We start from the raw sequence: 14,949 nt of genomic DNA, 5'->3' as shown, positions 1-14,949 counted from the left end.
TTATGGGAGACGTTACCTCCGGGTTATGCCGTTCTCTGATAAGCCCCTTAAGGGTACAGTATCAGATCTATAGTAAAGGCAAAGTGGGTAGTCTGTGATTCCATTGTAAGCATTAATATCTCCCCAGTGTTGTGATGTGATTTATAGATATCAGTCATCTGTTTATAGGTAGGGAGTTAAAATGGTCAAGGATAAATATACACTCCGTGAGATTTATAATTACAAGTAATTATGATAATGCTTCATGAACTAGACATAAATGGCAGTAGTGTGTTTCTCATACACGTGGGGTGAAGGATGGTTATAGAAAGAAGCCTAACCAGGCCTATGATTATATGAAAAGGGGGTAATACTTAAGCTAAGGTTAGATGGACAGTCAGCCAGTCTGATATCCACCAATGGATCAGGACACAAGTGAGTGTCACTCATCGATCTGACTGTAGGCAGGTTCTCTTTTTGCAAATATCTCTGCATCTTAAAAAAATAATAATGAATGTGAATTCAGGGTCGGACTGGGGGGTGCGGGGCCCACCGGGGCTACCGCTCCAGGGGCCCCACCCCTCAAGGTGCCCCCACCAGCCACATCCCCTGCAGGGGCCTCCGCCACCCACCCAAAATCCTCCCCTGAGCAGGGGAGGACATCGGCGGGCAGAAGAAGCGACAACAAGGATCAGGTCTAGGCCTCTGTGGCCCACTACAGTTGGCCCAAAAGTGCTTAGGATGGCACTCTGATCAATTGTACATTTACTTATTTTAAAGGTTTACTTATCCTTTAAGAAACATTTTCTTTAGGAAAGCTGGTGGGGAAGACATGATACAAAGGAATGAAGGCAAAGTGATAATTTAAGGAAGCAGGATGGAAGGAATGGGATAAGGAAGCATGGGGAAGGAGTGATTTTAGGAGGTGAGTGGAAAACATGAGAGAAGGGATTAAAGAGGAAGACATGAATTAAATAAGCAATGAGGAAGTTATGGATGAAAGACATTACACGCCGGCTAATTTTAGAAGACGTCAACTTCATATACAGAAATAACATACTCACTCCTATGCAGCTCAAATGAGGCAGAACACATCCCCTTTTAAAACATCTTTGTAAAACATCTATTGCTTTAAATACATCTATTGTTTTAAAGCATTAAAAATTCAATCAATCAATACAGCAATCAGGCAGTTAAGAGTAAAAGCGAATAACAGTTTTACTTGAAAATTGCAAGAAAATAAAGAATTCCAGCTCATATTAAAGTAACCTTTACATAATTATTAAGCAAAATCCTCCCTCCCCAGTTGCATTGGGCAGATAAATGAGCAAACAGGTGGGAAGGGGAGGCAGGATTGCTGTGCACACTGAGCCCCTGCAAAGATTTTTTTTGGGGGGAGGGCCGGGTGACAGCTAGTTACACCACTGGCTTCGGGGATACTATCCCCATGGATTCTCCTAAGTTGGGGTTAGATGGGGTGAGGCTATAAAGCAAAAGGGTTGGGATTATGATAAAGAAGCGATGGCACAGGACTGCGGCAGCAGCAATTTGGTGAGTTTGGTGTAGGGAGGTGCAGGAATAGACGGGGCTGACTTGGGAGCAGGGCTTGAGGGGTGGGCTGGGGGAGGAACAACATTAAATATTGGCCAAGTAGATCCCTAGTCAGGCCAGATACTAGGCCTACTAAATCTATCTAAAGCTGGCCATACACGCACCGATAATATCGTACAAAGCCTCGTTTCTTACGGTATTCGGTGCGTGTATGGCAAGTCGGCGAGTCGACCGATATCGCAGGAAGCTGCTGATATAGAAGGTGCCTGACCAAAATCTGCCTTCAGCGCTGAATCGGCAGAAGGAGGTAGAAATCCTATTCTTTCTACCTCCTTATCTGCCGTTTCAGCCCTGAATGGTTTGTGGCTGATTGTACGACCATTGGTCGCACCAAAGATCGCAAATCGCCATGTGTGTGGCCACCTTAAGACAATGGAATTCCAAGTCCATAAGGAGCTGCACACTAGGGTCTCCTAGAATTTTATGTAGCCAAAAACAGACGATTTGTTCTCTGCCATCTGCCCACTAGAACAATCACCTTTGCTCATTGCTTTGGTGGGTGGGAAGGGGTGTCAGTTTTTGAGTCCACTTGTTTTGATGGAGTCACATCCACTCCCCATGTAAAGTGCAAGACAGGAGTCTAAATATGGCCCTGCACTTGCTAAGGCCGATCCTTGGTCTTGACGCCAGGGCAAAGGGCTGCAAGTAGAGCTGGCCAAACACAGGCCCATAAAACACAGTGGGGGGTCATTTATTAACACTGGGCAAATTTGCCCATGGGCAGTAACCCTTGTCAGCCAATCAAATTGTTTCATTCATTGTTCCTCCTGCAGCTGGCTGGAAAAAGCGTATCACTGATTGGTTTCTATGGGTTATAAATGTGCCCCACTGACTCAGCCCTTCCAGGCTGGCTGTTTACTGTCTCAAGTATGGGCCCACTGCCAGCCTGCCTGACCGCTTGGCAAGGACCACATCCTAGCCAAAGCAGAACTGTATTTGTACCCATGGTTTTACGTTGACATAAACAAACAAATCTTTACATACAAAAACATCACTAGGGAATTCTTCACACTTATTATGTTTGCCATTAGATATGCTAGGATTACTGTCAAACGAATAAAAACCTAAAAAAGTTGATGCCAGCAGTCTTATAGGAACAATAACAGCAAGAAATGAACGTGTAATAAAAATATGATATATGATGATGAAGTAATAAAAATATAATATACTGTTACCCTGCACTTTGCTTCAGAAACACTTTTATAGTTTATATATATAAGCTACTGTGTAGCCATGGGGGCAGCCATTCAAGCTGGAATAAAGGAGAAAAGGCACAGGTTATATAGCAGCTAACAGATAAGCTCTATTGAATATAATGAGGTGTTATCTGATATGTAACCTTTGCCTTTTCTCCTTCGAATGGCTGCCCTCATGGCTACACAGCAGCTTTGTTTATATAGACTATAGTAAAGTTTCTGAGGCAAACACCAGTTGTACCAGTTCAGGGCCACAGTACATTATATTGTAATTACTAACCCCATGAGATGGCTCCTTTTCAAATGCTGTGATCCCTTTGCCTTCCATGGTGCGTCCTGCCAAGGAACCATCTTCTCTTAGATGTTTCTGATGATAATTGGGAGCATCCTATAGAGACAATACCATGCATTATATGGGAATATGAACTAGAATAATGGTATATTTATCCACCCACTGATACTCAGGGTGCATTCCGATATATATACAGTAGTGTGATATTTCACCCTGGCACCCTAAGTCTTTTCCATATCAGAATTAGAAAGCTGCCCCACCCTGAGTGAGAATGGTGTCCCATGGGGACATAATGCCCGTGGGAGAGTTTCAGTAACCCTAGATTCAATGCAGATTACATTTAATATAGAATCTCCCTCCTATATAGGCATGTCACAAAAGAACATGTGTCTGTTGTTATGTGCTGGAGGAACCCACGACACAAAGGAACTGGATAAACTTGAGAGATGATCTTGAATAGCAGGTTTAAATATATAAACATCAACACACACCAGCAACTGTGAAGCTTAAATGGGTGGTTCACTTTTAAAATAACTTTTCTATTGGTCGTCATTATTTATTTTTTATAGTTTTATAATTATTTGCCTTCTTCTGTCTCTTTCCAACTTTCAAATGGGGATCACTGACCCCAGCAGCCAAAAAAATATTTCTCTGTGAAGCTACAATTTTACTGTTATTGTTACTTTTTATTTCTTATTTTCTATTCAGGTCCTCTCCTATTCATATACCAGTTGCTCATTCAGACCACTCCCTGGTTGCTAAGGTAATTTGAACCCCAGCAACCGGATAAATTGCTGGAATTCCAAAGTGGACAGCTGCTGAACAAAAAGTCAAATAATTAAAAAAACACAAAAAATGAAGATCAATTGCAAGTTGTCTTTTAACTCAATGGTGAGCAATCCCTTTAAAGAGGTTGTAAACCTAAATATGTCCCCATGATATTCTCTCCACTGCTAGTTCTGACTAGCTGCACTACTGCAACAGTGTTGTCAGTTCTCCACCAGCTGCCATTTATCTCACAATAAGAATTCAATTGACACAGATATATGGCATTGTGTTGTATTGTTACTGTAACAATATCACTAACACCCCTTGCTTGGGCAGTTCCCTCAACAAGCAGATTCCAGACCAGGTTATTAGGGTGTAACAGGCACATTATTCAGTGGCCAAGCCCTAATTCACATCGATTTTGGGACAACCCATAAAGATTAATGATAACATTTCTGGGCTGAAAGCCTGATATGATAATGATAGCAGCAAGCTGGGAATATGTCAGTGTTTTCCATAGAATTAATTTTTTTGGCCAGCCAGTTATCAGAACATGAAAATAATGAGCAGAGTAGTGCCAGAGATGCTTATCTACTCAGAAACGTCTTCGGATCACTGGCTGGCATTCTGGATGAACTAAGCAGCTGCTGCCATCATACTGACACTATGAGCAAATATACATTACTATGGGAAGTTTAATTCCCCTTTAAGATGTTTTACCAAAACAAAATTCAAGGCTATCACATGAGATCTCAAGATTTCTGAAGCTAACAAATGTTCCCATTGGAGTTTGTTTTGTGGTCTAGACTTGTCACTTGCAGTTCTGACTGGTCGGCCACTGCTAAATCTTTCCCACAATCTATACATTTCAGTTATGAATATGGGTAAGTCCCTGGGCAATAAACAGGGTTATGAACTCATTAAAAGCTGCTTAGGGAACGGCAGCTGCTGCGCTTGAGTTGGACTTTGGCGCCATTAATCTGGAATATTATGGTTAGTAGTTACATGCCAGTGCAGGCTCTATAAAGCTATTTCCTAAGCATGCGATTTCTTTAAACCTTGTTAGATTATTTTATTACATTATAATAATATATATATAATGCTGTAAGTCAGCAGAAAAGAAAATGTGGAGCTACTGGGGGCATCCTCAGGATGCAAAGTTCTGTGCCACAAACTTCTGGTGCAGCTGTTGAGGCTACTGACACAATCTGCCTGGAGAGCAGCAGCTCCAGGGGTCCCCAGTAGTGATGAGTGAATCTGTCCCATTTCGCTTAGCCGAAAAAATCTTTCAAAGGATTCGCGTAACGGCGAAAAATTTGCGCAATGGCGAAAATGTTGCTTGTCAAATAAAAATAATCACCCTCGGCTATTCTTTTGTCACGTGGCTATTCTTTCGTCGCCCGTGACGCAACAATTTTTGGACGCACAGCGAATTTTTCCGCTGCAAATTTTTTCATCCGTTTCACTAAACAACCCGCCAATGGTGAAATGCGGAAATTCGCCGCAAATCCATGCCTGGCGAAACATTTCGCCCATCACAAGTCCCCAGCTTTAATAGGCACACTTGTACATGCCACTTGATTGGCCATTTCAAACTGTGGGGGCGGTTCCTTGTTTATATATTTCCTTCCACAACCTGTCTGGCGCATTGTGATGATTGCCTGGGGAGGGGGAACAGAACGGGGTATTAATGCGTGCGGGCCATATATGGTGGATTGGGGAGCCAGTTGGGCAACTCCTGACAGTTGTGCCTTTATTTTAGTTTACTAGACATACTCTTTTAATCTTAACTCAATAAAGGTTACATTTTGACAAACAGTCTAAGAACTAGTATACCAGAGGGGGTGCAGATTGGTATTCTGTTGATCACTTTTTTCTTTTTCTTTACCTTGTTGTTTTGACCATGCACACCCCTGGACATCCATTACAGTATTTGAGTAACGGTGCTCTCCAATTACATTTATCACACTTGTACATGATTCAGCAGAGGCAGGGTGGGTGTCAGTGCCATAACTATAGAGCAGGGATCCCCAATCTTTTTTATTCGTGAGCCACATTCAAATGTAAAAAGAGTTGGAGAACAACACAAACATGCAAAAGGTTCTTGGGGTGCAAAATATGGGCTGTGATTGGCTATAGTAGCCCCTATTTGAACTAATACTATACATAAGGCTTTGTTTGATACTACTCATGGTTTTGATGCAAATAAAGATTGCATTTAAGCCAGGAATTTAAAAATAAGCTCCTGTTTTGAGGCCACTGGGAGCAACATCCAAGGGGTTGGTGAGCAGCATGGTGCTTGTGAGCCACTGGTTGGGGATCATTGCTAGAGGAAGCAGACCCTATGCTTAGGGCAGCAGCTTTAAGAGGGTGTCCCTCGGGTGCATATATAATGTATGTATGTATATCTTTATTTATAAAGCGCTACTTATGTACGCAGCGCTGTACAGTAATTATGATTATATAAAAAAATTAAAATAAAACCCTCCACAGCAATGCCGTATCAAACCTATTAAAATCCATTGGCAGAGCTAGGGGGGTGAGGGGGTACAGGGCCACCATAGGCAGTGGAGTGACATCACACATAGAGGAAGTGGGTGTTTGAGACATTGCGGGCAGATGGGGTACAGAAGGGGCAGGCAGGGTACAGAAGGGGCAGGCAGGGAGCAGGGGCAGTAAGTGCTGGGCCTTTACAAAGATTATTTTGCGGGGATGGGCAGCAATCGTGGCCCAAAAGAATGACAACGTTTCGCCAGTATATGCATTGGAACACTTGCAATCCCTACTCTGCAAATGTCAGCCACAGATTACCCCCAAATCACACACATGCAGCATGCAGTTGCAATGACGCTGGTATTTTTGGGAAAAATACTGCATTGTGGGGAAAAAAATGGTGATTTGAGTCTAAAAATTGCACCCATCAGACCCTTTGCTGCTAGTCCTGCCTTGGGTTGGTGCAGAAGCCTAAACACAATTTTTTGTTGAGGATTAGTTTAATAATGCAGCCTTACATTTATATCAATACAAAATACTGCTTATTGTGCTTATGTCAGGTTTAAAGGGGTTTGGAGCTGCTACACTGTTTGTGTACATGGCTGTGCTTCCAGCGTAACAGCAAGCAAAACAATCGGCGAATAATCCAGTTGGGTGTGAAACTCACGCCTCATTTCCATCTAACTGGGCCACCTTCTATGCTTATTTACATTATGTAACTTCAACCTAAGCTTTTGCCTCACTGGCATTTTTTATAGATCAGGGCTGTACAACTGATATCATTATTATATATTATAAACTGTATATAGTTTGTATTATTAGAAATATAACTTATATAATAATAGGACTGCCCAACCTGTAAGTGGGTGCTGGGGGCTGAATGGAAACAAGTGAAGGACCAAGGGCTGGCCAGCTCTGATATAAAGAGACTGATGCCATCTTGGCTACTAGACCTGCTATTCTTCACTTTCCCTTTTGCAATGTGGGTTCCCCCAGGGCAGCAAGGGACTGGGACTGTGTCAGGGCTGGCCCTTCATAGACTCTTGGGATGCCACAGTGTTCTGTAAAGTGAGGAGAATAGCAGGCGGTGTGGAGGTGACCAGCTGAAAACTTTGCACCCCTCTATGTGCAGAAGAAAAGAAAGCTGTCCCTATATGCACCCCAAAGGACAGTGGTCCAGGGGCACAACTATGTCTGAATGCAGTAACTTTATCCATCCATGTTTAAAACCAAGCTGGAGGCCACTGCACTGGTCACTGTTAGGCCATCTGTCCGGATCTAGGGGCAAGGTGGCAGTGCAAGGTCCACACCCCATGTCACACATGATGTTATCTCTGCCTGCAAAAAATGCTGCCCAATAGAACTCTCGCCTGAGAACATCATTGACATCTGCCTGTCACTGCACAGTTGTGCCAATATTCCCCCAAAATGTAAACTGCCCCTCCTTACACCCTTGTTGCGCTGAAGAACACAGAAAAACCTAACTGCAGGCACAATTATGTGACATTGCCTGGGCTCAGGGATTAATAATGATGGTGGCGTCTCATTACCATGATACCCCTCTCACACTGCTGAGAGCTTTTAGTTGATGGTGTGTGCCGTAACCTGTCCTTGAGCAACAGCTTAATCATCCCTAATATAATAGCCTTACCTTACTGTACACACTGTCCTGCACTAACTGACCCCCCTACACAATATAACCCTACCACCACCCTGTTACAGAGGGTTACATTGTGGGGTGGGCTGGAGATTTTGTCCCTATCCGTGTCCCCTCCCATAACACTGTGGTGCCATCTCTCCACTCTGTTGCTTAGTTACTGCCCCTTTCACGGACACCATCTGCCTCACTCCAGAGCCCAGTAGTCGTCGATCACGATTTACCAGTCGATCACTTTAAATTTCCCGTTAGACTGTTAGTTTTGTGAAGTCCCCTTGTTTTTACTCTGACAGGTCCCTCCTCCTTCCCCTGAACCGTGCCACTCAGGCTGTCTCCCTCTGCTCCAACAAGCAAAAACAGCCTTTTTTCTTTTTTAGGGCAGTGACACACGGGGAGATTAGTCTCCGTGGGAGACAAAGTTTCATTGTCGCGGTCGACCAATCTCCCAGCAATGCCATACCACCGGCTAGAATGTAAATCGCCAGTAGGATAGCACGCGCAGCGCCGCGATGGAAGATTAGTCGCCCGCAACAAGGGAGATTTGTTGTGGCGTGACTAATCTCCCTGTGTACCCCTGCCCTTATAGGCATATAAACCTTCATTAGTCTTCAACTTTCATTAGCCCTGTGTGTTTTCCCTCACTCGTCCTTCATAAAATCTCCTCTCTGCTAATCTAATCCTGCGCTGTCACCATAACCCTTCATATTGCTATTCACTCTTCCCTGAGTCAAATACTGTACTGGGTTGTGTCTAATACAATGTTGTTCCTGACACTACCCCACAGATACAGACTCTTCTCCCTCAACTTGCTTTCTATTATTTATCCCAGAGTGCCTGAGGGCACTTTCCCAGGATGCCCTTGGACGCTGGAGGTGCCACACACTGAGTGACTAGTGTTTATGTTGACCGGTTTCCCTGACAGGTGAGTAGAGGGCGGGGCGAAAAGCCAAGGGCGGGACCAAGGAAGCAAAGTCCTGGCACTCTAGAGACACGCAGTTTCAGTACCGGGAAAGGGAGCGCAGTGGAGGCAGCTGGGGAGAGCAGGTGCCCAAGGATAAGGATTGTATGAAGCTGGATGAAGGGGCTGCTCACCAGGAGACCAAGTTATGAGCCAGAGGTACAAAGGATAGAGTGGGATACAGGAGCTGCCATACCACCCACCAACCTAAATGGTCACTGACCTGTTATCTCATGTGCCTCCACTCTGCCAGGGGACATACCATCCTGCCTTTGCCCAATATACACTTTATTTTCCCCTTTCTCCCCATGGCATGGGTACCACTCCCCTGAGGGCAACAATGTTCAAAGCCCTTTGACAGATACCTACCAACACCCGAATTTGTTTCGTAAGTGATACTTTGTACCGTACTGGGAAGGTGTCCCCCAGCCATGAATCAGCCGACTGTCATCTTATTCCTACTGGCACTTACCCTGCACTATGGATTCTGCACAGTCACTTGCACTGGGGTAGGTTTTGTTTAGTGGGTGCTACGGGGGAAGGGAGGTGGGCAATTATCCTGGTAAAAAATGTTAGTAGAGGTATGGGACCTGTTATCCAGAATGCTCAGGATACAGGGTTTTCCGGATAAGGGATCTTTCCATACTTTGGATCTCCAAAACTTAAGTCTGCTTAAAATCATTTAAATATTGAATAAATAGGCTTGTTCTGCCCCCAATAAGGGGTAATTATATCTTATTTGGAAGCAAGTACAGGTACTGTTTTATTATTACAGAGAAAAGGGAATCATTTAAACATGAAATAAACCCAATAGGGCTGTTCTGCCCCAATAAGGAGTAATTATATCTTAGTTGGGATCAAATACAGGTACTGTTTTATTATTACAGAGAAAAGGGAATCATTTAACCATTAAATAAACCCAATAGGGCTGTTCTGCCCCCAATAAGGAGTAATTATATCTTAGTTGGGATCAAGTACAGGTACTGTTTTATTATTACAGAGAAAAGGGAATCATTTAACCATTAAATAAACCCAATAGGACTGTTCTGTCCCCAATAAGGGGTAATTATATCTTAGTTGGGATCAAGTACAGGTACTGTTTTATTATTACAGAGAAAAGGGAATCATTTAACCATGAAATAAACCCAATAGGACTGTTCTGCCCCCAATAAGGGGTAATTATATCTTAGTTGGGATCAAGTACAGGTACTGTTTTATTATTACAGGGAAAGGGGAAACATTTAACCATGAAATAAACCCAATAGGGCTGTTCTGCCCCCAATAAGGGGTAATTATATCTTAGTTGGGATCAATTACAAGGTACTGTTTTATTATTAGAGAGAAAAAGGAAATCAGTTTTAAAATTCTTAATTATTTGATTAAAATGGAGTCTATGGGAGACAGGCTTTCCATAATTCGGAGCTTTCTTGATAATGGGTTTCCGGATAAGGGATCCCATATCTATACCATTAAAACAAAGGTTTGAAACAGTGTTGCAGAAGTCAGCTCCCCTCCAGCCAAGACTCCAGTTCCCACAATGCCTAGCTTATTTTGTGATTAAAGGAACAGTAACAACAAAAATTGAAAGTGTATTACAGTAGTTCAAATATTATGTACTGTTGTTCTGCATTGGTAAAATGTGTGTTTGCTACAGAAACCCTACTATAGTTTATATCGGTGATCCCCAACCAGTAGCTCGGGGGCAACATGTTGTTCACCAACCCCTTGGATTTTGCACCCGGTGGTCTCACGGGATGTGCTTATTTTTTAATTCTTTGCTTGGGGGCAAGTTTTGGTTATATGAAAACCAGATGTACTGCCAAACAGAACCTCCTGTAGGCTGCCAGTCCACATAGGGGCTACCAAATAGCCAGTCACACCTAAGGAACTTTTTTTATGCTTGTGTTGCTCCCCAACTCTTTTTATGTTTGATTGGGGCTCATTGGTAAAAAAAGGTTGGGGAACCCAGGTTTATATGTATACGCAGCTCTGTAGCCATGGGGATACCTATTCAAAGTGAAATAGGGTTAAATGGCAGAGGTTTTATAGCAGATAACACTAAGCCCTGTAAAACACCATGCACTTTTGGTTTCACATTCCCCTGGAACAATGTGAGAGGCATTTCTGTAACATAAAACAACCCACGTAGACGCTAGGTATGTTGTAATAGATGCAACTGAGCAGCAATACTTGGGCTTGGCTCACTGCCTATAAGTGCTCCAACTAGTTACTATTATGCTGTGCAACACGGAGGCATGAATATAAATGTAGTGACACGCCCCTTAGCACTGCGAGGGTTAATCTGCTGCCATTGCAGTCATTTCAGACATGATGTCTGACGAAGGGGCGTGTCCCCAAATCGTTATATGGTTTGCTACTATTAAACATCAGTCCTGTTGTGCCAGTCTTTGTATGCAATTTGCATGCCACTTTTTACTATGATTCATTGCCTATTTCCTTATGATTCATTCAGAATTAACCCAGAAACATATCTAGATAATGTTATGTCTGTACAGGTATGGGACCTGTTATCCAGAATGCTCGGGAGCTGGGGTTTTCCGGATAAGGGATCTTTCCATAATTTCGATCTCCATAACTTAAGTCTGCTTAAAATCATTAAATATTGAATAAATAGGCTTGTTCTGCCCCCGATAAGGGGTAATTATATCTTAGTTGGGATCAAGTACAGGTACTGTTTTATTATTACAGAGAAAAGGGAATCATTTAACCATTAAATAAACCCAATAGGGCTGTTCTGCCCCCGATAAGGGGTAATTATATCTTAGTTGGGATCAAGTACAAGGAACTGTTTTATTATTACAGAGAAAAGGGAATCATTTAACCATTAAATAAACCCAATAGGGCTGTTCTGCCCCCCAATAAGGGGTAATTATATCTTAGTTGGGATCAAGTACAGGTACTGTTTTATTATTACAGAGAAAAGGGAATTATTTAACCATTAAATAAACCCAATAGGGCTGTTCTGCCCCCAATAAGGGGTAATTATATCTTAGTTGGGATCAAGTACAGGTACTGTTTTATTATTACAGAGAAAAGGGAATCATTTAACCATGAAATAAACCCAATAGGACTGTTCTGCCCCCAATAAGGGGTAATTATATCTTAGTTGGGGTCAAGTACAGGTACTGTTTTATTATTACAGAGAAAAGGGAATCATTTAACCATTAAATAAACCCAATAGGGCTGTTCTGCCCCCAATAAGGGGTAATTATATCTTAGTTGGGATCAAGTACAGGTACTGTTTTATTATTACAGAGAAAAGGGAATCATTTAACCATTAAATAAACCCAATAGGGCTGTTCTGCCCCCAATAAGGGGTAATTATATCTTAGTTGGGATCAAGTACAGGTACTGTTTTATTATTACAGAGAAAAAGGAATCATTTAACCATTAAATAAACCCAATAGGGCTGTTCTGCCCCCAATAAGGGGTAATTATATCTTAGTTGGGATCAAGTACAGGTACTGTTTTATTATTACAGAGAAAAGGGAATCATTTAACCATTAAATAAACCCAATAGGGCTGTTCTGCCCCCAATAAGGGGTAATTATATCTTAGTTGGGATCAAGTACAGGTACTGTTTTATTATTACAGAGAAAAAGGAATCATTTAACCATTAAATAAACCCAATAGGACTGTTCTGCCCCCAATAAGGGGTAATTATATCTTAGTTGAGAAAAGGGAAATCATTTTTAAAAATTTGAATTATTTGCTTATAATGGTGTCTATGGGAGATGGCCTTTCTGTTGTTCGGAACTTTCTGGATAATGGGTTTCCAGATAAGGGATCCCACACCTGTACTATGGGAGATTGCCTTTCCGTAATTCTGAACTTTCTGTAATTCTGAACTAAACCTAAAGAGTAGTGGCATAGACGTTAATATCCACTCGCTTGGCGAGGTCGCCAAGCGAGTGGATCTTTTACCTATATCCCCACCTACGTGTGGGCGATATCAGGTGAATTTAGGCTAATTTGGTCAAATTAGAACGCCGGTAATAGACACAGTCGGTTCGGGGACCGCATCCACGAGCCGATGCAGTCCCCGATTCTGACTACATTTTTTAACCTGCCAAATCGGTATCTGTTCGATTTCAGGCCCCTCGTTTGTGCCCCTACATGGGCCAATAAGCTACCAAATCGGTCTAAGGGACTGATATCGGCAGCTACAATCGGCCCGTGTACAGTATGGCCACGTTATGGGCAGAAATACAGCACTTTATGTTTTGGGCTTTTGTACCTGACCAAGGCCACCACAGCTGTAAGATTTTTGCCTCTGAAGATGCCCCAGTATTTCCCATCATCGCTTTTGATTCACAGCACATTCTTTCCATATTCTTTAAGGGTTTAGTTCTCCTTTACATTTCTTCCCAAAAGTCATATTGTTAAAGATGTAGAGCATATTGACTGGAATACAGCATATTGATTGGAATACAGAAGCAATTACATTTGATTACCTGTAACAGTGCGTTTTGTGCTCGCAGGCCTGGCCACCTGTTCTACACTGAACCCTAAATCAACATGATTTTAATTAACCTTATCAGCAGGGTTTGCAAATCAACCTACCAAACCAATTAGATAACTAGTTAGCACACACTAAGGTACATTTTAGAGGGATGCCAGCTCTCTGCTTTTGCAGACACAATGGGGCTCAAGTTAAGGATAAGTAAACCTTTAATATATTCTAAGCACTTTTGCAATTTACATTCATTATTTTATTTACAATTCCATTAGGGGTTTACTGTATGTACTGTTTATATGAATGAATAACAAAGTAATGAATAGAAATTGCAAAAGTGCTTAGAATAGCACTTATCCTAAGCAAGCCATAAAAAAAAATATATTTTTCTGTTACTTACAACCTGGGAAAAACAGGGACGGTTTTTAATGCCTTGAAACTGCAATGCCCCCTCTCCTCCTGATGATGGAGTGCTTCATCCTAAACCATGTCAGCCATTACCATAGCTGGGAACCTAAGGCACATAGTAATCCTATAGTGCTTGTGATGCATTGTTCCTGGGTGAGAGATACTATTAAGGAGAGATTTGTATTCATGCCGTGTGTGTGTATTAAAAGAACATTAATTGCTTTTATCAGCCCTTGCCCATTGCGTGTTTTAAACCTTCCTCATTCCGTATCATTGCTCAGAAGTGAACCCTACACATTTTTTGGCAGCACAAACAACTAGCCCTATGTTGTTTAATAAGCAAACAAATGTGCTGGGTGCTCAGGCACAAAGGGACCTGGTTGGTACATATAACCCTTCTTAGTAATCGGTGTTGCTAGGGGTAACTCTTGTGTGGGTAATATAACAGTCACTTGTTTTGTGTTTGTATATTATATATTGGGCTAGGTTGTATAGTCACTCTACTAAAAGGAGAACTAAAGCTTAACTAAAGAAGTAGGGTATAACTGTTGTACATTATGTTTTGGACTTCTGTACCAGCCCTTTAGCAGGGAAGATCTGTACCCCCAAAGATTCCCCCAGTAGCCCCCCATCTTCTTTTCTGCTGATTCCCTGCACATACTCTGTGCTGCTGTCACTTACCTGAACTTAGGGGCCCACTCACACTATACTGTATATATAGAATATAAATGGCACACTATACTGTATATATAGAATATAAATGGCACACTATACTGTATATATAGAATATAAATGTCACACTATACTGTATATATAGAATATAAATGGCACACTATACTGTATATATAGAATATAAATGGCACACTATACTGTATATATAGAATATAAATGGCACACTATACTGTATATATAGAATATAAATGGCACACTATACTGTATATATAGAATATAAATGGCACACTATACTGTATATATAGAATATAAATGGCACACTATACTGTATATATAGAATATAAATGTCACAATATACTGTATATATAGAATATAAATGTCACAATATACTGTATATATAGAATATAAATGGCACACTATACTGTATATATAGAATAT

The 14,949-nt window shown here is 41.8% G+C and overlaps 1 protein-coding gene across 1 annotated transcript in view; it reads left to right on the top strand.

Annotated features, from left to right (window-relative positions):
- The first annotated feature begins 8,991 nt into the window (after positions 1-8,991).
- Positions 8,992-14,949, top strand: part of il17rc (interleukin 17 receptor C) — a 45,713-nt gene continuing 39,755 nt past the window's right edge. The window contains exon 1 of the mRNA XM_002941672.4: positions 8,992-9,463. Coding sequence (XP_002941718.2) covers positions 9,386-9,463 — 78 coding nt within the window. The 5' untranslated portion in view covers positions 8,992-9,385. The remainder of the gene's footprint in view (positions 9,464-14,949) is intronic.

This window comes from Xenopus tropicalis, chromosome 4, assembly GCF_000004195.4.
Source record: "Xenopus tropicalis strain Nigerian chromosome 4, UCB_Xtro_10.0, whole genome shotgun sequence".
Lineage (NCBI taxonomy): Eukaryota > Metazoa > Chordata > Amphibia > Anura > Pipidae > Xenopus > Xenopus tropicalis.
This window is presented reverse-complemented; position numbering and strand designations above follow the sequence as displayed.